The following is a 24,519-nucleotide window of genomic DNA, read 5'->3' on the forward strand; positions in this document are numbered from 1 at the left end:
ATTCATTTAAATTAAAATGCCCGGGGTGTGGCTTCGCCTAGCTGCAAGATGGCCACCCCTTGAATGGGCTCTCCGGCAGAGTAAAGAATCCGGTACTATCCTGCTGTTGGGGGACGCAATACTTGCCCTGTGGTAGAGGCCCGATCTCCTGACTCCCTGTGGCACCGGAAATGCAAGCTTAAAAGCAGCAAGTCTGCGGCGGTACAACTCGGCCGTGATCGGTGTGCGGCCTTGGCGGAGAGAGTGTGACTGAGGCCTTGGGCCGTGGGGAGGTGACGACTCGCCAGCAGTTGATCCTTCGATGAGCGGTGCTGTGGAAGAGGCAGGCATGGTGCCGCGAGTCGGAGTGCACGCACGGTGCCGTGGGTGTGAGGGCCGAGTCCCGGCAAGCTACAGAAGAATTGGAAGCCAAGAGGAGCGGCTGCAACAGCACACGGAGGATTCGAGCGAAGCCTGGGGCTTAGCCCGAACTTTATCCAGAAAATACAACTCTTATATACTCTCCCCACATCGTGAGTTGGGCTGAATGGACACGTCTCGGAACCAATAGCAATCTCTCGTGGCACATGGTAGGGAAGCCCTCTATGCTCGCTCTGGATTGCCATAGCAATGGAGCCACTTGCAGCTACACTGCGTCAGCACCATGCGTAGAGGTACCTGATAGAGGTATCAGCTTACAACATGTGGCCTGGTTGTGTCAATGTATGCTGACATCACCCTTTAGATACAAGAGCTGCGGACAAATTTGGAACCAAAGACATGTGAGGTTGTTTGCTTTGAGGGGGGCGGGGGTTACTCGAGAATCCAGATAAACTGGAATAAATCAGTTTTGATTCCGCTCATGGAGGCCTGACACCTTACAAGACAGAGTATCCACTGAAATGGGCAGCAGAAGCAACCCGATATCTGGGCATATTTGGCTAAGTAGCAACCCCAGAAGAGCCATGGAAAGTAAATTATGGGCATGCAATGGATTGGCTAGAGGCGCACATCCAGGTGTAGATCAAATTGCCACTATACCTTGCAGGCCGCATAGCTATCGTGAAGATGGTAATACTTCCTTTGTTTTTACATCTATTTGTCAATGTCACACTTCAACTCACGGCGCAGCTCTTTGAGCGGCTTCCATCTAACATGATAACACTAGTATGGGCAGGTGGAAAACAGAGGGTCTCCTATGAACTCCTGATGCTCCCACTCATGCGCAGAGGGCTGGGAGCGCCAGATATGCAGTTGTATGCCCAGGCATATTCTTTTTCAATTTAGGCTCCATTCTACCCAGTTTCAACCACAACCAGCGGTGGAGCAGTATCAAACGTCCCCATAGCCGCACGCAACAGCATTCTTCCAGCCATACATGAAACCCAAAGCTTAAACTAAGGGTGGAATGCGTGCGCTGGGCGTGGGATGGCCTCCATAGACGGGCTGGCCCACAATACTATATGCGTCTTCTGCATTACTGGCTGATAACCTTCTGTTTCTCCCGTTACAGGACAAGGGTGCAATTGGACGTGCAGGAGCGCTGGGCATTAATGTTTTTGCGGACTTATACCCAACGGTCGGTTCCTTCCCTCACTGGTGCGGATACACTCTCACACCATTAGACAAACTACTGTACTATCAAATCAGAGCTGTTTACCACATGCTGCACAACATATTTCCTGCTCCCACCCAGAACTCTGCAGCATCGGAATATGTTCACACGTCCACATCACGCGTAAGCTCATTACTCTGCCTTACACCCTCAAGCTGGCTGCTTCCACGGTAGGCACCTTGAAAGCCTAGGTGGCCTGGGAGAAGGACCTGGGTTCAGACGCCCAGTGGAACTACTGTTGTGGCCAATCTAAAAATGCTGTCCCCTAATTATAGACAGACTAATACACTTTAAATACTTAAACCGACTATACCGCACACCATTGCAGCTCCACAGAATAGGGATGGTTACTGAATCACACTGCTTGTGCTGTCATGAGCCAGAAGCCACATTCTTGCACATGGCTTGGACCTGCCCTAGGGTGGCGAGTATGTCTGGGCTGCGGTCTGCAGTACTATGTGCGCCATTATAGAGGCCCCATTCTCACCTGATCCCATAGTATGTCTCCTTAGGTATGTAAAGGACTCCCCTGATGGCCACTTAATCCTCATCTCAATGCTAATTGTGTTGGCCAAATGTAGAGTGGCGATACACTGGGGTAGAAGGCTGGTTCCCACTAGTCACACCTGACTGTCAGGAACAATTAGCAACATACAGGGACCTCATGCCGCTTACAACCTGACCCAGGGCCATTTGGGCACCCTTTGTCACTTACCTTAGACAGAATGGCATCGACAGGACAGGCACACCAACTTCTAACCCACTTTGACCACTACCTCCTAGACCAGAATGCCTTCGCCACTGCTCATGACATGTATCAAATCGGCTGGATGAAAAGTTCTGTTGATGCTGTACAGAAACTAAATTGCTGTCATTTGTGCCTTATGTGTGATACATTTATTACATTATGCTGCCTGCCTTACTGTGTACTGGAACACTGTGATGCTGTATCATGAATGACACAGTTGGGGGTTTTCTTGTCCGGTGCTCTCTCTTAGGAAAATCATATAAACAAAGTATTAAAGAAAAGAAAAAAAATGTAGATGCCCTTGTACACTAAACCGGTAGACCGTCAAAACGGAAGGTGATATCCAAATACTTCTCTAGTAACCAGGGAACGAGCAAAGGCGGTCTTCAATTTCCAGCCTCAATATCTAGCAATAAAACCAGTATTACAATTAAGAGCTCCCCGTTTTCCATTTTTATTGATAACTCTGCATAGAAAACACAGTTTTCCGTTCTATTCAATTTTTAAATCGGAAAAATACAGATAATTTGGCTTCTTTTGAGTGACTCACCATGCTGAGTTTAATGACACTCAGGTGAATAGCTGTACATAATGGCAGCATGGGGATCTACACACCTCAATGAGATGTGCTTTAATTACCTGAATATATTATTATGTATTTGTGCTATTATACTATTTATAATTAATGTGGGTTTATTATTTTTTGGGTGTGTAATGTGCTAAATCCTGACAAGCATCAAAGTATGTGTACATTTATCCGCGAAATAAATGCAGAAATGTACGAGTTATCACCTCATCTGTTCGCAAAACACAAAATAAATATGGATAAATACCAATAAGATGGGCAAAACATTTATATGGATAAATAAAGATGGAAATGTTAAAAAAATAAATACCGTAAAACCGGGAGCCCTAATTGCAATCTATCAGAAATAATTCTGTAATTTCAGGTGTGAAATTCTGCAATATCACAGTTAAAACAGCAGCGTATGCCAATGACATTCTTGTATACACTAAAAACGTTAACACCTCCTTCAAGGCTCTGATACAAACAACTGACCAATAATACTCTGAAGTCTTGGATTACTCATTGAATACACCGGAGATCTCTGAATTGTTTCTGACAACAAAAAGGTAGAACAAACCTAGCATAACGATATGCTGGTAGTATCCAGAGAGTAATGATTTGACTTGGTGTGTGTGTGCAATGATGCCACAAGAGTAACTGTAGTGTCTAGTAGGGCACTGTCGGACTGAATGGGGAGTGATGTGGGACAAAAGTGTCTTGTTAATTTTATACCATGGAGTTTATGGACTCGGGCTTTGTTTTGGCAGGTATACGTCTAGCTTGTCTGAAGTAGAATGCTCAGAGGCACTCCAAGTGGATTGTTGAAGTGTTATGTTGTCTGCACTCCTAATATAGGTCAAGCCATTCCAACCCAGTGCGAAAGACTAATTAATTGTATTTTTCCAGTTGCATAAGAGTGTTTTAAGGGCAATGTAAGCATGAGGTGTAACAGCTGTAGGTCTAAGCCATTTCAATCTTGTACAACGAATGAGACTTAAAAGAAAGGAAACATGTATTGGGAATCTTGTAATAATTGGTATGGACCAAACAAATGAGCCAAATCCTCACATTCCTCCTCCTTAAAATTCCAGCAGCTATTCTGCTCTTTTACATGCAGTTGTGAAGGCAGCTCCAGTCATTTACAGCAGATGTGCCTGTGGCTTGACAGAAGAAACACTCAAACGAAGACTGCAGCCAAAGGCATGCTCAAGACTGCACATCTGGTCTATGTGCCAATCATCCAAATCCTACATCTTATTCTGCTGGAGAGAGAAGAGTCCAGAAACAACACCCAATTGTCAGGGGTCGCCTGGATTTGAATTCACCTCCAGAGCAAAACCTCCGCTGAGTCAGTTGCCTTAGGCACAGATGTAAAGAAAATTGCATTTTGTCATGACTGGTTCTGGCTAAAGACTTCGCAGCAACTTTGAATTGGAGTGGACAGCTGGTTGCAGAGAATATGACACTTTATAACGGGAAACAACCTTTACAACGCAACTTTTACAACGAACTACCATTACAACGAAACTTTTACAACGCAAAAACTATTACAACGCATGTATTTACAACGCAGGTACCTTTACAACGCATACCATTACAACGTAAGTATTGGTAAGTATATAATTATATGTAAAATGTTATATTTTTGAGGTTTTTCTTAAGGGGTATTTTTAGGGTTCAGTTTTTGGGTAAAGGGGTATTTTTAGGGTTCAGGGTCAGTTTTCAGTTTTTGGGTAAAGGGGTATTTTTAGGGTTCAGGGTCAGTGTACAGTTTTTGGGTAAAGGGGTATTTTTAGGGTTCAGGGTCAGTTTTCAGTTTTTGGGTAAAGGGGTATTTTTAGGGTTCACGGTCAGTTTTCAGTTTTTGGGTAAAAGGGTATTTTTAGGGTTCAGGGTCAGTTTTCAGTTTTTGGGTAAAGGGGTATTTTTACGGTTCAGGGTCAGTTTTCAGGTAAAGGGGTATTTTTAGGGTTCGGGGTCAGTTTTCAGTTTTTGGGTAAAGGGGTATTTTTAGGGTTCAGGGTCAGTTTTCAGTTTTTGGGTAAAGGGGTATTTTTAGGGTTCAGGGTCAGTTTTCAGTTTTTGGGTAAAAGGGTATTTTTAGGGTTCAGGGTCAGTTTTCAGGTAAAAGGGTATTTTTAGGGTTCAGGGTCAGTTTTCAGTTTTTGGGTAAAGGGGTATTTTTAGGGTTCAGGGTAAAGGGGTACATGATAAATTAAATTAAATAATTAAATAAAAAAAATAAAAAAATTAAATTAATTAATTTAATTAAATTACATTAAATTAATTAAATTTAATTAAAATAGATTAATTATATTAAATTACATTAAATTAAAATAATTAAATTAAATTATTTACATTAAATAAATTACATTAAATTAAATTAAATAAATTAAAATAAATTAAATTAAATTAATTTTAATTAATTTACATTTCAATACATATTATATACTTACTAATACTTACGTTGTAATGGTATGCGTTGTAAAGGTATCTGCGTTGTAAATACATGCGTTGGAATGGTACTTCGTTGTAATGGATCCTGCGTTGTAAAAATTGCGTTGTAATGGTAGTCGTTGTAAAAGTATGCATTGTAACTTCATACATCCCTTTATAACACACGCGTTACAAAGTGTGTTATTACAATGCATTTTTTACATTGCAAAATCCATTACAACGCATGTGGCTACAACGCATGTCGTTACAACGCATAATCCATTACAGCGCAATTACTATTCTAACTCCGCTGGGGCGTTATTCTGGGGAATGCGTTGTAATGGATTTTGCAATGTAAACACATGTGTTGTAATGGCACGCTTGTAATACATGCGTTGTAAACAACGTTTCCCGGTTGCAGACTACCTATCTTTGAACAGGATACAAGCTAACCCTTTTTGTTTATTCAATGTGCACTTTTACTTTAAGGAGCTCTAGACGTCTGTGTAAAGGAAGGCTGGGCCCAGAAGAAAAATCCTTTGCCGACTCCCTTTAAAAATAATGGCCATACTCCCAGGACTGAGGAAAAGAGTTTTGCTGCAGCGGCATCTGAAGGAGAAAAGGAAGTTGGAATCAACCTGCATATGCACACCGGTGCCCAAGTACATGGTTCCAGAGCATTGCTACAAGCAGGAACAACTTGCAGCGATCAGAAGCGTGCAGTCACTACCTAGCAGAACCGGTTATTTACTGTTGTAGGCAGACCTTTGTCAGCTGAGAACCTTATTGCTTCAGGTCATACTGGACTCCTCGCTCACAATTACCCATCAGATTAATGCAGTCTCCTCAGTATGCTTCCACACGCTCCTCATTCGATGGATCCGCACTGAATCCAGAAAAAAAGTCACCCATGCACTCATCAGCAGCAGACTTGACTAAGGCAACACACTACGCTGGCCTCACCCAGAAACCCCTCAAAAACTTCAGAACATTCATGACGCCGCAGCCAGACTGGTTTCGACATCACTCGTCGCAGCCACATCTCCGAACACCTCAGAGAACGCCACAGGCTCCCAGTCAACAAAAGGATCACCTTCAAACTCCTCGTGCACGCCTACAAAGCCCTCCACAACGCAGGACCAGCATACCTGAACCACTGCCACTCTTTCCACATCGCCAGCAGACACCTCCACTTGGCCCAGCAGGCCCTGGCCACTGTTCCTCGGATCAACAAAACAAGAACCGGAGGAAAATCCTTCTCCTACCTTGCTGGCAAGACCTGAAACACCCTGCAGACCCACCTCAGACAATCTCCGTCGCTGGCCCAATTCCGGAAGGACCTCAATACCTGGCTCTTTGACAGAACACCATTGCGTAGACAGATCAGCAGCACCAACCAACCCCCACCCTCCCCCATAGCGCCTAGAGACCGTCAGGGGTGAGTAGCCGCACTTTAAAAACCCTGATTGATTGAGCCCCGTTGCTGTTTGGGTGAAGACTGTCAGAGGCACAGAGCTCTCTGTTCAAGCACACACAAACTAGTACAACCTCTTCTTCGGCATTGCTGAAGTCAGACATCTGTACACGCGCCGGCTCTCAACCATTAAGCTGTACCAGTGGTTGCTTCAACAGCTAGAGAAGCTTCAAGAGGGGAGCTGATACACTGGTCATAACGAGGAGGTCCAATATAGGGCCAAGATTGCTTAAAAGCCTGATTCGGAGATGCACCACGAGGCAAGCTGTAAGGAACAGAACTGTAATCCTAGTTCTCTTTCAGAGAAATTTCTGTTGAAATCCTAAGCACGGAATAGTTCTGCATATGTGTGAGATTCCAGTGCAGTTCTTCTTAAGTATACATTTCTGTATTACATCTTAGCCATACTTTGGGAAGGCCAGGAATTTTTATGTTAAACAAAAATAATTTTGCAGTCTATAATGTGAGCTCCAGGACTCATACAATAGGGCCACTTAAAGCATAATCAGCACTCTATAATGCAGGCTCCTGCACTTATACAATAGGTCCACTTGAACCTCCCACGGGATTGCATGAACATTCTGAGGGAAGCTAAGCACCTTTCCAGCAGAGTTTCCTGTTCTTTTAAATAGAAAAGATTCTGCATCTAGTGTTCTTAGAACAAATCGGATGCCACCAACAATCAAGAAGAAGCTTTACTTAATAATACGATTCATAAAGCACATGGTTACCTCTATGTGAGTTGTCCCAGCACTTCTCTTCTGCTTTTGGCCAGATCAGGTGTAACAATTTAGCCATAAAAGGTCACCTGGCAGCCATTACTGCCTACCGGAAATGCCTTGGCCAAACCGCTTTTATCAAGATCTCGGTCGTTAAGGGCTTTCTGGAGGGCCCGGAAGAATGTTTTTCCACCCGATTTGGAGACCTTTTTAGTCATGGGATTTCAATATCGTCTTTTCAAGACTCATAGGCTTTCTATTTGAGCCTGCTTACAACACTTCCTGGAAGGGTGCTTTCCTTGTGGCTACAAGATTTGCATGCAGGGTCCCATGAATCATATAATTTATATTATATATCAAAGAAATATATACATTTCTATAGTAATAGAGTGGTAAAACGGACTCACCCTAAACTTGCTTTGTATTTTCATGTAAACCAAATCAATATCTTAGCAATGTTCTTTCATAACCCCTCTTCTCCAGCAGAAAAATGTCTCTATACTCGATGCGTGAGGAGTCCTGAAATTTTTTCTAGACAAAACTAAGGATATCAAACAGTTGTTTGTCAAATATGGTCCATTAATTACAGGTGCAGCCAAATGTAAGGAATACTGATCTAGACAGAGGTTTTTTTATATGGCACCTTCTGTTCAAGGAACATTTCTGTTTTCCTATATATTTTTTAAGCAAATTAATGGAATAGGTCAAAATAGGCTACATTATAGGCTGCTAAATTATTTTCTTGTATCACTTAAAAATGCCTGACTCAATGGGGGGGCTGGCCCTGGCGGACGTCAAGCTGTATTACTGAGCCTCCCAGTTGCAGGTGGTAAACGACTGGGTGTACGCAGATCGGTCGGAACCGGCCTATAGGGTAGATCAGTGGGCCATGCCGGGGGGGGGGGGGGGGGGAACTGCTAGACCTTGCTTTATGCTCGGAAACAGGGAAAGGATTGGCCGTCCCACACCGGAGTGGTGGTTCAATGCTGGAGGGAGGCCAATACATTTTTGGGGTAGTCAGGCTCCCTAACGGGTAGAACCCCCCTGTGGCATGGAGACCAGTTGAGGGATGTGACTCGCTTGACGGGGGTTCCGGGGTTGGAAACTTATAGGTAAAGAGTATCTGGGAGATGTCTGGAGAGGGGAAACCCCGCAATCCTTTGCATACCTTAAAAAGAAGTAAGACCTACAGGACTCCCAGCACTATCACTACGTACGCCTTATCCACGCATTATGGGCTTATATTGTGAGCGGCACGTCTATCCCAGAGTACTCCCCTATGGAAGATAGGTTACTCCTGGACCCGATAGTGGAGAAGCCCACCTCCACAATATATCGTAAATTTATAAACAACATGGCAGACCCACTAGTGACACTGCGAGAGAGATGGGTGGGAGACATTGGAGAATTGGAAGACGAAGACTGGCAGGATGCCCTACAGATCCCACGGGAAATAGCAACCCGCTGCAGATTCCAGCTGGTGCAGCTTAAGGTCCTGCACAGAGTCTACTATCCCCGCACCCATCTGTACCCTTGGGGGAGGAGTCAGTCGGCCCTTTGTGCACAGAAATGTGGGGAGGAGGGCACCTTCTATCATATCTTATGGGAATGCCCGGAGATAGTTCCCTTCTGGACTAAGGTAGTTGACACAATGACGGCAGTGGTGGGGTCACCGGTCCAGCTGAAGCCCAGGTGGCTACTTTTAATGATTAGAAGGGACTCAGACTAGGCACAAGGAGATCTGTCCTGTATTGTTTACTGATATGAGCAAAGTTAATAAAAAGATTTATTAAAAAAAATGCCTGACTGAGACACAGACACACACACAGACACCCCACCCCCCCCCCCAATTCCCAAAACATTTATAATTTGGTCTTCCTTTTGACTTTAGGCACAACTTACATAGTTCTCCAGTAGTAGTGTAGTGCGCGCACTGTGTGTAACTGGATGTCACAATGGTGTGGAGGTGCCAGATGATGAAGAATGCCACCACGGTGATTGAGAGCTCTAGTCCTATTTAGGAACGATCCTTAAAGTTGGATATTGCTTTTTTCTGGCATGTGATCCCTAGTATTCACTTTTTTGTGCTAGGTTGAGGTAATGCATAGTATTTAGGTATCATGTATCCTGACACATTACAGTTACATATACTTTACCTCCACTATACTTGTAAAGTAGTTGCTTTCCAGCAATGCCATAAGCTACCCCATCAGCTACACCTATGCTGAAGTTATGGATGAGCCAAATGTATAATAGCAAGCTGCAAACACCAATGGAAACAAGAACAGGTTCACCATCTCTACAGGCACATAGCCGTGCTGTTTCTGGTCATTGGTTACTGCTGGGGGAAATGAACAATCTGAAGTGCCAGAATTTTCACATCAGGGGTCTAAGTCCTAATATCTCAAGAACTTTAGAAACACTACTTACTGCAAACAGGAAGGGATCCATGGCATGCCCGAAATGGGAATAATCTTGTTTAATGAAAATATTCAGAGAAAGACCAATCAGTGACTGCCGGATAATGTATATTGTAAATCGGGCACTTTTAGGAATGCACCCCTTATTTTAAGAGAAAGGTGAGGAAAAGCAAGGCTACCAATTACTGGCCTTTTGAAGAGGAATCTAAAGCTATCTCAAAGGAAGTATGGCTAATATCTTCCACATTAATGGAAGTCAGGAGCATCCTGTAAACTTGAAGGTGAACTTACCTTTCACCTTCATTTACACTTAGCCACGTGCTTTGACCCTCAGTGCAGAATACTGATGTTAGTCTAAAAACAAAACCACCTGACAATACCACCTGTTATGGTACTTGGCACTGGTTGTGGAGACTGTACAAAACAGAAATAGGGTGTCAGCAGTCATAACATTTTGAAGCACTCTCTAGCAGATAATTCAGAGGAAGCATAGCTCTAGTCTCCATTCTTCTAATGGTTAAAAAAAAATTGAGAACCCTAGCCCAGATGTAACAGGAACAGGCTGAAAATCTTTGTAATATTGAGCTGGCAACCCTCAATTGTCTGACGCTGATATAATCCGACTTTAAAATAACAGGAAGGGACGCTCGTAGAACCAGAAGTCGGTTAATCTCAAAATTGACAGCACTGCCGAAAAGCATTGAATCAATCAGAATAATAGGTCTTAATCAAAAGATTACTGAGAACTCAATCTAATGACTAGCCAATTAAGATGATCAGGATAACTGTGAGAATGGTAAAACAGAAAACATGGCCCAGGTTAGAAAGCAAAAGGTACGTTTACCCAAACGTTAAGACAAATATCAAGTCAAGCTTTGCTTACCTAGGCTTCCAATAACATAGTTCCATCGCATCCCTTGATGGGGCTAGAAAAAGTCACACACTCATTACCTGCCAGTGTAGCCATTAGCAGATCTGTAGACTCACAACACAGAGTAGGCATGCCCATCTGTCAGGAGCATTACAGTGGAGTCAAATTATCCTGGCCCACTTTCAGGAAACATGGACAGAAAAAAACAAGCATTTGCAATGCAATAGGTCTCACATTAGGAAAGTTTGAGCTATTGGTATTGTAAATGACAGATTTTTTATTTATGCGTTGGTTTTGAAAATTGCGAAATTAATAGCTTTGTCATTTACAATGCCAATAGTTTTAACTTTCGCAAACGTGACACCTATAGCATTTGTAATGCAATACGTGTTCTATTTACATGACTTAGATGTATCAAATATTACAAATAACATTGGCTTTTATTTTTTTTTAATAATTAATACTTAAATAAAAGTTATTGTAATTTATAATGGCAATAGCTTAAACTTTTGTAAATATCTTTTGGGAAGATTATGTTCAGTGTATTTTATTGTGATTAAAATCCAAGAACAGAAGTGAAATATTAACATCTTTTTGTGACATTTATAATAAAGCTTGAAACATTGAGAGATTATATTAGAACCAGTTGTTGTTGAATGGTTGCACAGAGTGATGCTGTGGCCTTCAGTGGTGCTGAGTGATGCTGTGGCCTTCAGTGGTGCTGAGTGATGCTGTGGCCTTCAGTGGTGCCGAGTGATGCTGTGGCCTTCAGTGGTGCCGAGTGATGCTGTGGCCTTCAGTGGTGCCGAGTGATGCTGTGGCCTTCAGTGGTGCCGAGTGATGCTGTGGCCTTCAGTGGTGCCGAGTGATGCTGTGGCCTTCAGTGGTGCCGAGTGATGCTGTGGCCTTCAGTGGTGCCGAGTGATGCTGTGGCCTTCAGTGGTGCCGAGTGATGCTGTGGCCTTCAGTGGAGCCGAGTGATGCTGTGGCCTTCAGTGGAGCCGAGTGATGCTGTGGCCTTCAGTGGAGCCGAGTGATGCTGTGGCCTTCAGTGGTGCCGAGTGATGCTGTGGCCTTCAGTGGTGCCGAGTGATGCTGTGGCCTTCAGTGGTGCCGAGTGATGCTGTGGCCTTCAGTGGTGCCGAGTGATGCTGTGGCCTTCAGTGGTGCCGAGTGATGCTGTGGCCTTCAGTGGTGCCGAGTGATGCTGTGGCCTTCAGTGGTGCCGAGTGATGCTGTGGCCTTCAGTGGTGCCGAGTGATGCTGTGGCCTTCAGTGGTGCCGAGTGATGCTGTGGCCTTCAGTGGTGCCGAGTGATGCTGTGGCCTTCAGTGGTGCCGAGTGATGCTGTGGCCTTCAGTGGTGCCGAGTGATGCTGTGGCCTTCAGTGGTGCCGAGTGATGCTGTGGCCTTCAGTGGTGCCGAGTGATGCTGTGGCCTTCAGTGGTGCCGAGTGATGCTGTGGCCTTCAGTGGTGCCGAGTGATGCTGTGGCCTTCAGTGGTGCCGAGTGATGCTGTGGCCTTCAGTGGTGCCGAGTGATGCTGTGGCCTTCAGTGGTGCCGAGTGATGCTGTGGCCTTCAGTGGTGCCGAGTGATGCTGTGGCCTTCAGTGGTGCCGAGTGATGCTGTGGCCTTCAGTGGTGCCGAGTGATGCTGTGGCCTTCAGTGGTGCCGAGTGATGCTGTGGCCTTCAGTGGTGCCGAGTGATGCTGTGGCCTTCAGTGGTGCTGTGGTATTCAGTGGTGCTGAGTGGTGCTGTGGCGTTCAAGTAATGCGGTGGCGTTCAAGTAATGCGGTGGCGTTCAAGTAATGCGGTGGCGTTCAAGTAATGCGGTGGCGTTCAAGTAATGCGGTGGCGTTCAAGTAATGCGGTGGCGTTCAAGTAATGCGGTGGCGTTCAAGTAATGCGGTGGCGTTCAAGTAATGCGGTGGCGTTCAAGTAATGCGGTGGCGTTCAAGTAATGCGGTGGCGCTCGTGTAATGCGGTGGCGCTCGTGTAATGCGGTGGCGCTCGAGTAATGCGGTGGCGTTCGAGGGATGCGGTGGCGTTCGAGGGATGCGGTGGCGTTCGAGGGATGCTGTGGCGTTCGAGGGATGCTGTGGCGTTCGAGGGATGCTGTGGCGTTCGAGGGATGCTGTGGCGTTCGAGGGATGCTGTGGCGTTCGAGGGATGCTGTGGCGTTCGAGGGATGCTGTGGCGTTCGAGGGATGCTGTGGCGTTCGAGGGATGCTGTGGCGTTCGAGGGATGCTGTGGCGTTCGAGGGATGCTGTGGCGTTCGAGGGATGCTGTGGCGTTCGAGGGATGCTGTGGCGTTCGAGGGATGCTGTGGCGTTCGAGGGATGCTGTGGCGTTCGAGGGATGCTGTGGCGTTCGAGGGATGCTGTGGCGTTCGAGGGATGCTGTGGCGTTCGAGGGATGCTGTGGCGTTCGAGGGATGCTGTGGCGTTCGAGGGATGCTGTGGCGTTCGAGGGATGCTGTGGTGTTCGAGGGATGCTGTGGTGTTCGAGGGATGCTGTGGCGTGGAGTGGTGCTGTGGCGTGGAGTGGTGCTGTGGCGTGGTGCTGTGGAGTGGTGCTGTGGCGTGGAGTGGTGCTGTGGAGTGGTGGCGTGGAGTGGTGCTGTGGAGTGGTGCTGTGGAGTGGTGCTGTGGCGTGGAGTGGTGCTGTGGCGTGGAGTGGTGCATTGGCGTGGAGTGGTGCATTGGCGTGGAGTGGTGCATTGGCGTGGAGTGGTGCATTGGCGTGGAGTGGTGCATTGGCGTGGAGTGGTGCATTGGCGTGGAGTGGTGCTGTGACGTTGAGTGGTGCTGTGACGTTGAGTGGTGCTGTGACGTTGAGTGGTGCTGTGACGTTGAGTGGTGCTGTGACGTTGAGTGGTGCTGTGACGTTGAGTGGTGCTGTGACGTTGAGTGGTGCTGTGACGTTGAGTGGTGCTGTGACGTTGAGTGGTGCTGTGACGTTGAGTGGTGCTGTGACGTTGAGTGGTGCTGTGGCGTTGAGTGGTGCTGTGGCGTTGAGTGGTGCTGTGGCGTTGAGTGGTGCTGTGGCGTTGAGTGGTGCTGTGGCGTTGAGTGGTGCTGTGGCGTTGAGTGGTGCTGTGGCGTTGAGTGGTGCTGTGGCGTTGAGTGGTGCTGTGGCGTTGAGTGGTGCTGTGGCATTCAGTGGTACCGAGTGGTGCTGTGGCATTCAGTGGTACTGAGTGATGCGGTGGCGTTGAGTGATGCTGTGGCGTTGAGTGATGCTGTGTCGAGCGTTGATGTGGTCTTTAGGTGTTAAATTCAACAAAATTAACGCAAATTTCACAGGATTACGGTTATGTACAAGCCCTTTATCAGCCACAATAAACCTACACATAATTGATGTCGGTGTCAACCCGCTAAACTGGTTTCAAGGATACTTTAGAGATTGTGTCTATGTTTCATTTCCTAGAGAGCCTCGTGCAGGTGCACATTTGGTAGGGAAATTGAGAAGATACACAAACTAAGCATGTCTTTGAAAGAGGCCTGTAGAACTGAGGCATCAGGGGCCACGAACACCCCCGATCTGTCTTATTTAGCTTGTATAAATGGAGGTCAAGTAGGTTTGTGCAGATCCCCTAATGTAACAGTTGCTGGATTCATTATGTGTGTGTGTGAAAATCATGTGTTGTAAACTATGTGCAAGACAGGATTAGTCTAGATAACACGTACAAGGTGAACGCAGTGCAGTGCCCATCGGCTGTATTATTAGAGTACATTACAAGAAAATCAGAGGCGCTTCCTTGCGACCCAAATCTTTCCGCCATCTATAAAATATTTTTGTTTATTTAGCTCACTGGTTACCACCCTAGCCATTTTGTGTACCCATAAAAGTATTCCAAAGATTTGAAGCGTTTTTTTTTTGCTTTCTGGGCGCAAACAAAAAGAGATTGTCCCACGTTAAATAATCGATTAAATATATTTGTTTCAAAGAGAGTGGAATGACACTTCCCACGTGCACTGCGGTGGGAATTTGTCAGTAACAACATTACTGTTGGATGTAATTTGCCATGGGTGACCATTACATCTCTTTAGGCACATCCGCTTCTATCCGCTGTGACTGGGTTCTGTTATCCGGAAATCGATGCGCATTTGTTTGCCAGTTGGCCTGGCTGTGTGTCGCGTGTTTGCACTTTTGATCTGCCACACAAAAAAAAATCCAGATGGAAAAGATCGTGTTTTGTCCGCTTCCGTTTCCACGCGTGTTTGTGTGTTCAATTTTCAAAGTATGTCCTTGATTGCCTCAAATAAACCGGTGGCCTTTGAGATCACGGGTTTGTCACTGCACAGAATTAATCCTGTGAAAGTTGACGCTATTCACAGAGTCAGTGGGGGCGCCGGGACTGCGGCTTATGTACCTGGTAATGCTGAGGTGCAGCCGACAAGGGGAGCGGCTTATCCTTAAAATTGCTTTGGACATAAAATGCATCCCTCCGCACAAAAAAATCCTCCTTTTTTGTAAACTCAGAAGTTTTAAATAGCGCAGCATAAAGCTCGCAAGAACAAGAATATTTCAGAATCATGTCAGCATGCGGATGAATGCAAATGTCATAAAAAGAGACCGATTGCATGGTCTAGTTAACGTTTTGCAGGAAGAGAGTGTAATAAAAAAAAGCAGCAGATGGCGGGGAGCTCTGCTGGTGTGAGAGGCGGGTGGGGGGGCAGGGGAGCGAGCGAATGGGAGGGAGGGAACCAGCATATGGGGTGGGGTGTGAGTGAAGCGAAGCGCGCGCTGGCGAAGCATCGTTCTTCAATAGATCACATGCATTGGGAGGAATCCGCTTGGAATCCGCTTGGTCAAAGAGTTTGTTTCAACTCCTATACTCCCTGCGGGATAGAATAGTCGAGACCTAAACAGCAGGAGAACTTTCATGATTTCAATACTGCAAGAAACCATCCCGCAAGCTGATCTGGCAACAACACTACAGGGCCCAGAGTTTATTGTGCGATTCCCAGATTAGAATTTCTGGGGGGAGATGTCAGGGAGGCGGAGAACACAACTCAGCCTCTCAGTCGGATGTTCATTTTTACTCCATGGTGCTAATTTTACCACCATGGAGCAACAATGAACATCAGTTAACAACGAGAAACAATTAATCAATACTGAACAACACAACTTGCGATCGATCACAGGGATGCAATGTTAACTGGAGGATTGAATTAACATTTGGCCAAATGTTCCTTAAAATTATCTCTTTTTACATCAATAAGTATAATATAAAGATATGGCATGTCGATAGGCACTTATCTCAGCATATAAAAAGCAGACTTACCAAAAACATTTCTTTTTTCCAGATGTTGTTCTTATTTCTGACACATTTGGACGCTTACGGCTATCATTAGCTTCTGGCAGCACCATATTGCTTGAACTTGCTTGCATACCTTCATGAAACGATAAAATAACTTACTATTGTAAAATTGTTTTACAGTAATAATAAATATAGGAAATATACTTGTAGCTTTTGGTCCATGAGTCAAAATTAGAAGAAAATGGTAATAGTCATTAAACCTTTTTCCCCATACTTATCATCCAAAGAACAAGTTACTTACCTTTGATAACGCTCTTTCTGATGGTTACTCTATCTAAAAGATTCCTCACCTCATGAATACTTACCAGGCGCTAGACTGGATCTGAAGGTTTTTCTCCACAATTCCCTTGCGGGCCAGTAGGTGGTGTTGCTCTGCGTCAAGTCTCTCCCACCGAAACAACATCAGGTCCACATTATAATTGCCACCTCCATGCATCAACCGTTTCTTTCTGATATCTGTCCGCGTGATTCTTCAGTAATCAGCCTGTGCCAGAGTGCCGATCTCTAATTGGAATCTTTTTAGTATGGATCAAAGGAATCCGTTCCACAGTATGGGGGGAAGGGTGGGTTGCTGAGGGATCTGCGGTTAGACTATCCACCAGAAAGATCATTACTGAAGGTAAGAAAATTAGTTACTTACCTGTAACTGCAGTTATTCAGTATTTGTATCTTTCATAAATTCACATGCTTGAATCATTCCCAGTCGTCGAAGCGGGAGTCCCATGGTACTATAATGAAGCAGTATGTATTAAAATCTTAGGCTATAATGGCAATGAAAAAAGACAGTTTAATAGCCTATCTACGTCATTATTAGAAAAGGACGAAACGTAAACGATAACCAATCAGGCAATTGGACCCTCTAGAACACTCCCAACAGAGGCCAAGTAATTTGTATTTTAAGCACAAGTGGGAATAATTGATTCCAAGTTATTTGGGGGAGGTGGGGGTCCTCATGTCAATCTATGAAAGATACCAATGCTGGATAACTGCAGGTAACTTATTTTCTTATCCAGTATTGGATCTTTCATAGATTCACATTCTTGAATCAGAATAGTAAGCAGTGTTGTAGGTAACTTAGGTACCCTTAGCGGATGGAGGGTAAAAGTAATATACATTAATAAAAGCACACAAAGTTAAACAAATAATAATATATATAGTATTGTATTGTAAATGCATTTATATAGCGCTTACTAACCCTGAAGAGCATCAAAGCGCTTTTTCGGTAAGTAGCACGCTACTCCCGAACCCATAAAGGATTAGTGGTGAATTAGTATATTGAAATATGATAGTAATTTGAGTAGTGGATATGCTAGTCAGTTATTTGGATTGAGAAGGACAGAAGAGGGGAAAAAGGTTTGCATTTATATAGCGCTTTCCACCCCTGATGAGGTGTTGAAGTGCTTTTTCCACGAGTAGCATGCTACTCCGGAACCCAAGCATTTATTGAAGAAAAAACCCCAATTATAATATATATATTATATATACATCTACACACACACAGACTCATCTATATACATATACAAAAACCTTGTTATGAATGGATAAATACTGTAAGCTTGATAAAACAAGCATTTGCAATGTAATAGGTCTTGTATTTACGAGACATTAGGCTCAAACTTTCCTGAATGCGAGACCTATTTCATTGCAAAGAAGCAGCCGCCATTGTCCTGGCTGCTTGGAAAGTGAAAGCGCACATGGCGGAATAATGTAAGGAAAGACCGTCGTGCCTGCAGTAGGGCAAAACCCTTTAAAGAAAATAGTGCGTACAGATTAAATAAAACAAACCGTGTCGCAACAGAAGTAAAAGGGCCAGCCGTCAGGAGAGGTTTCAAATCAAGACAAGGTGGTACTAAGGAGGGACTAACAAGGCCATTAAGGAATCAGAAACCATTATTTACAAAAGGCAAAGACACAAGCCAAAGACACATATGGGCGGAGAGTGGGTGGAGCTTCAAATCCCTAACTCAATAAGGCATGCCTCGCAGAGCAGCGAATGCGTGCTTCCTCTAGGCTCGACCTAAAACCGAGAAAGCTTGTGCAATAAAATGATATAAGCGGGAATAAAAAAAACAAAAACAATAAACAACCAGAATCCCATGTATATAAATACCTAAAAATAGAGTAGATGCCATAACCCACCTGTCCTAGAACTACATTACCGTAGCAGAAGGATTTCCAGCCGTGGCACTGAGTGAACGCACAGGCACTCTTACACGTAGTAATCTGGCAGCCCTTTTTCAGCAAAAATATCTTGCTATGGCTGTGGTAGTAAGAAAAAAATGTTGCGTAGATTATCCTTAGGAAATCAGTCGTAAAACCGCTTTCCAAATCCATTTAGTCCGATATAAGCAGAATTATATAAAAGCGCGGATCTAAGATATTGTCTGATGTCTAAGGTACGGAGAGCATTATAGCTGGAGATCTTGGATTTGGAAAAGAAAATAGGAAGCATGAAAAACTAGATAGAAGTAAAAATGTGAGGAAAGTTTGGGAATAAGTTAAAATTTGCCCTGCGGCAACGTAGGAAAAAAGGGCTCTGTATTTCCTAACCGTGCAAGTTGAAGTGTGAGCTGATAGCAAGGCGGTCCTCACCGGAAAGGACTGAAGAATATTGTGTGAACATGCCAAAAGGTGGTTAGACAAAATGAAAAAGAAGAATATATAGATGCCATTCTGAAGGAGGAGCTCATACAGAGGGGAGAGAATTTGGTACAGAGAGATGAAAGTTGTCTTCCAAATACTGCTAAAAAGTGAACACCGGTAGACAACTGAACTGTTCCTGTGTTAACGAAAGATGGAAGACGAAGGAGAGTGTGGGCCAAAGAAGCCTTCACCAGGTGTAATTTGGACATTTTGTTAATTATTTCCGTTGTTTCCTTATATAGGCTAAGCATGCAAGCCAGACGTATGTCTATGACAACAACCATGTTGGGTTTTGCATTCACATTATGAAGCATAAAGTGATCCTACGGTTTTTCTAAACTTTCTGATACAGGTGAGTGCCAATAATAAATACTGTTTCACTGTAGTCACAGATGTGTATGGATCCCGCCTCTCAACATAATAACAAGCGATCCTTGAAGGATATCTCCTACAGACTGTATAGAATGCTTAGGGCCTTCACCAGGACGGTGTAGTCAATCATTATTTTTCTGTCACAAATGTGATTCAGCCTACAACAATATGTAGATTCTGTACAGTGCTTGATTCGTTAAAGTGCTGTGCCCAAAGTTTTGCCCAGAAGCATGTGGCTAGCGCTTCATATATCTGCAGTGCAGAATATCAAGACTGCATAGTCCTCTACCAGACGCCTGCTGCCCTTCATCTAACTGAATCCGGTCCTTTTTTGCCTCATTCTCCTTTTGTCACCTTTTTTCATCTTTCACTTTAATTTCCCTCCTTTTATTGTGTCTCTCTTGCTCTGAATGAAATATTGATGAGAGAACATATGCGCTAGTCCCCAAAAAGGAATGCCAGTGGGGCCCACCTGCAACCACCTGCTCAAATTAAGCACTTGCTCTGTAAACCCACAAATAAGAAAATTAAGAACAACCGCTTTGGGTGCGTGATGAATTATGATCATATTACAAGCTACTTACTTGTGGCTACAATTGGACAGAACCAATACTGGAGACCCTTCACTTTCTCCAGCATCAGACTGGGAATCACAAGTAATATTTTAAACAACAGTAAAAAGTATTACCATACTTGGATGACGGCACTGCAGCGTTCAATATTCCATAAGTAACTACCACAGGCTGCTTGGCTGCTCAAGACCAATTGTGGGCTTATCAGAAACATACAAGGGGGTAACAGCTTGCCCATTGTTTACCACAGGTTATCACTCATGTGCTTGCCTCTTAAGTGATGACTTTCGCTGTTCATCTTGTGCTTGTCTCACTCCTGGAACATAGCCATTACAACCTTATTGACTGGCTGACTACTCTCTTTCAGGAAAGACCTTAGGTTGATCCAACCCCACAGCACAAGCTATCTGGTTGCAAAAGACGTAGTGTCCGCTTACCACCCACCACTGCTTACTACTGATTGACTTTATTATCACTCCTTTACTTGCTTCTTATTCAATGGCTTCCCCCATGAAGCACAGTCTTTCTACTATTTTGTTTTATTAGACGACTTGCGTCCTTCCACTTTTTACTTTTAGGTAACAATTTAAAAAAAATGTATGGTTACATGCTCCATGAAAGTGCATGTGTTTTCCAGCTCTCTCCCACTTCTGAGTCTTCCCACAACCACCCCCCTACTTGTGATTGCTCATTTTTTCTTTCCCTCGTGTGTTTCCTTTCCCTTTGTGCTACGTGTTGCTTTCTCTCTCCTGTTCTCTCCCAAGCAAAACACCCCTGCCCATTCCCTGTATTTCTCTCCCTCATGCCCCTCCCCCCACTTCACAGCAAAACACCCCTGTCCCAGTGTTGTTGCTTCCTGTGTGCTACCCCAATCCCCATGTTGCTCTGGCACTCATTTTTCTCAAGGTGAGCCAGTAATAATTTCACACCTCCCTAGAATCCATTTAAAGGTTCACACTTCAAGGTGTTTCCGCTTTACTGCTGACCACATGGAGTTGTATTCTTGTAATCAGAAGTTGGCTTCCTCCTGCTGGTTTTGAGAAGGGCTGGTAGTATTCCTTTCTAAATAAGGTGTGCCCTGTGTTCCCAGCACAGCTTTCCTATATTAGGTGACAGTGAAGGATATGCGTGTGTTACACCATGGGTAAGCCGGCCATGGAAATACTGCCATTCAGAGCATGCACTTTCAATTCTCATAGCACTGACAGGGGTTACCAGGCTGAGAAACAAGCCCTCAGTTCTGAAATCTAATTTGGAGCTTTGCAGCTCTGAGCACCAACATGAGGAGCCTTTCATAACAAACCGTTCTCCGGCAACATACTCCTATACAACATCTGGAAAACACTTATTATGAATTTAAATCAACCCTTGTCGCCTCTTACAATTTCTAAAGAAGAATATGTTTATTGTCAGCAAAGTTTTGGAATGAATGCAACATATATTGCAAACTCAGGTTTATATAAAAATATTATGTATTTGCAAAGTCAACACAGACAACCACATTGTTCCCTTATTTATAATAAACAAAGTGATCTTTGTACATGAGTGTTTATTCAAAAGGATATGGTGTCCTTACTTTTAAACAAAAACAAATCAAAATATTTAGAACGCTTTTGAGTGGTATATTTCCCACCAATCTGATCACTCTCCTCACTGGAATGTCATGATTGGCCGAGGATACCAAAATAAAGTTGCTCTGTATTTTCTTGCAGTTGAATATAGGGTTTTAAAATTCTAATCTAATCATTAACACTACTATTAACAATACTATCACGTTTCCTAAACCCATGCATGAATAACTCACCCAGTCTAGGTATTTCTGGCCCTTTTGGGAGTTGTAGTTCTGATTTGATAATGGCACAATCATGATTACTAATCCCAGAATCAAAAGAAAAAAAAGCTGGACTAGATAAGCAACTCACATTTGAAACTGGGGATCTTGAAATTGCTACATTCATTTTGTGTGCTTCTTTTATGATCAGAATGAATAATTATTCTTCTCAGAGTCCACTTTTAGAGCTTACGCCTAGGCCAGATTTCTAACCATTTGCACATTTTGGGCAGTTTTGTACCAGTCTACTACTGGCTGTCTCACATGGGAATGACTTTTAAAAAGTAATTTTTTTTGAACCAGCTGGCCTCGAGTATAAAGGGAAACGTGAAAGGACCAATTCCAGTATGCTATTTTCAGAAACACTAGGGGCTGGATTATGTAGCTTGAAAATTGCATCATTTTATTATTGCATTCATTGTACTGATGTTACTGTACCTGTGGACTGATATTTGAATTGCTTGACAAGTGCAAAACCCCTGTTCTGACTAACAGCAAAAATGTAATTTTGCACTGTGGGCCTGTCTAAATGTCACACCACCAAAGTAATCTGTGTAATGTTGAAATATGCCTGTTTGAATAGGTGTTAGTTACAGTTATATACTGCCAGCCTAACAGTGGAAAAATAAATTACATGGCAGACTGGATGATAAATAGGCAAGGTGGAAGTTTCTTACTGAAAAAAGGACAACGCTCTGGACGGTGTAAAACATTTGGTTTAAGTCCATCATTACAAACGCAAGTAAATGTATACATTTTATTCTTTCAGGCTCCCTCCATCCAACATACACTGCTGGTGCTTAGTCTACTGCATCAGTTGTACTGCAACTTCATGCTTCTGCTACTTTTGCTTTTAGGAGTGATGAAGGTTATTTTCATTGTGTTTCTTTTTTTGTTTTTATGAATTTTAACTTAACTCCACCAACTCTGTGTTGCTGTCTCCCGTGTGTGCTTCTCCCAGTGCCCGGTGTTGCTCTCTCCCTCGGGTCCCATGGCCATTGCCTGCTGCTTTCCCTCAAGCCACTACCCCACTCACTCCTCTGCTCCCGTACCCACCTCTGCTGTTCTTTTTTAAAAGCTATATATTTTTTTGTGGCTAAGGCAGCTAATTGTTGGCAACCTTCCACAAAAGCGCTTTGGACAATTAACAATATTTTTTAATTGCCAGATGTAAGTGATGCTCACCATCTTAGATCGGCCAATAATAACTGCAAGAAAGTGGTGCCCACACTATTCTACAGACATGATCATGTGTGCACTCACAGAATGACATAACCCCAAACGGAGTTCACAACGTTCTTTAATGTTTACATGGCTCCCTTTGCCTCTCTGGTAGAGTGCTCCGGCATCACTATCGTCTCATATGCCGACGACACTCAGGTGGTCTTCTCCCATGAGGGCAACTCTGATACCCGCAAATCAAACCAAAGTATTTGTAAAGCGCAGCTTATCACCCGGTGGGGGAAGGGGGAGGGGGAGTTAGGGGGTATCCAGGCGCTGAGGTTCTGAGGCCTTAGTTGGAGAGCCAGGTCTTGAGCCCCTTTCTGAAGTCGGCGGGCGAAGGGGAGGTTTGGAGGGGGAGGGCATTAAAGGACTTGGCAGCGAGGTAGGAGAAGGAACAACCTCTGCTGCCTATCCGACTGATGCAGGGAATCCTGGTGGGTTGGTGGAAAGCCAGGCAGTGGCAAAAAGTCCTTTCCCAACTTCACGAGAGAAGTCCTAAAATGGCTCAAGGAAAGTCAACTTCAATGTAACCCAGATAAAACGGAAATCCTACTATTAAATTCAAAACCCAATACGGACTGGTCCGGCTCTTGGCCAAGGGAGGGACTGACCTACTCCTCCTGCACCAACAGAGGTAGCAAGAAATCTGGGAGTAATCTTCGACAACAACCTATCCTTCAAAACTCAGATCCATTCTGTGGCCAGAAACTGTATTTGGATCCTTAGAGCCCTCAGAAAATTCTGACTCCTTCTTCCTTGGGAGGCATGAAAAACGGTAGTTTGAGTCACGATTCTCACCAGACTGAACTACGCGAACGCCTTGTCCTTGGGTTTACCGGCCTATCTCATTTGCAGTCTACAGACAATCCAAAAACACTGCAGTCCGCTTGCTTTTCAGCCTCCAAAAAACGCACTCCTACCTCACCCTTCGTTTCCAAACTGCACTGCCTTCCAGTCGGTAAAAGGAAACCTTCAAAGCTCTCACTCTAGCACACCAAGCTATGCATAATTCTGGACCCACCAACCTGAATAGAAGAATCAAAGAGTATCAGTCTAGAAGTCCAGTAAAGCTCACCTGATTTCCACCATCTATTTAAAAAACAAACTAGATGCGGCGGAGTCTCCTTTCTGGTTCGCACAGCCAAAATCTAAAACTGTCTCCCAACACAGCTTATAAGTATAGAATCAGAATCTGCCTTCCAAAAATCGCTTCTTTTCTTTTTAGTCAGTAGTGCCCTCTACCCACCCCTTAATACCCGTTGCAGAGCCAGGACACTCTTTTTGAGTAGCTGTCTTTAAGAAGGGGGATCGTAACAACCCTGCCTGTTACAGACCAATTTCCCTCCTGGACTCACTGGGGAAAGTTGCCGGGCGCCTACTCCTGGAACGCCTCCAGGACTGGGCGTCTGTAAACAACATTTTAACCTTTCTCCAGTACGGGTTCCAGGAGGGCCTTGGCACGACTGAACAGGCATTAAATTTAACCTTATTGATTGGTAAATATGTAGGAGCGAAGCGTGGTAACCTGTACATAGTTTATATTGACCTCAGTTCTGCCTTCGATTGTGTGATCCACTCCAAGTTATGGTCCATCTTGAGTGACCTTGGTGTGGATCCTCCTCTCGTTAACTTTCTGCGCGAGCTCTACTCCGACGCTACTGCGTGTGTGAGGTTTGGGCTAGCTGGCGAATTGACATCTTCATTTCCTGTTACGAGA

At 44.3% G+C, this 24,519-nt stretch overlaps 1 protein-coding gene across 1 annotated transcript in view; it reads right to left on the reverse strand.

The window, feature by feature from the left end:
• SDE2 (spliceosome associated SDE2) overlaps positions 1-24,519 on the reverse strand; it is a 309,663-nt gene that overhangs the window by 85,748 nt on the left and 199,396 nt on the right. Inside the window, exon 5 of the mRNA XM_078647545.1 lies at positions 16,125-16,233. Within this exon, the coding sequence (XP_078503671.1) occupies positions 16,125-16,233 (109 nt within the window). The remainder of the gene's footprint in view (positions 1-16,124; positions 16,234-24,519) is intronic.

This window comes from Lissotriton helveticus, chromosome 6 (assembly GCF_964261635.1).
Source record: "Lissotriton helveticus chromosome 6, aLisHel1.1, whole genome shotgun sequence".
NCBI classification, from domain to species: Eukaryota; Metazoa; Chordata; class Amphibia; order Caudata; family Salamandridae; genus Lissotriton; species Lissotriton helveticus.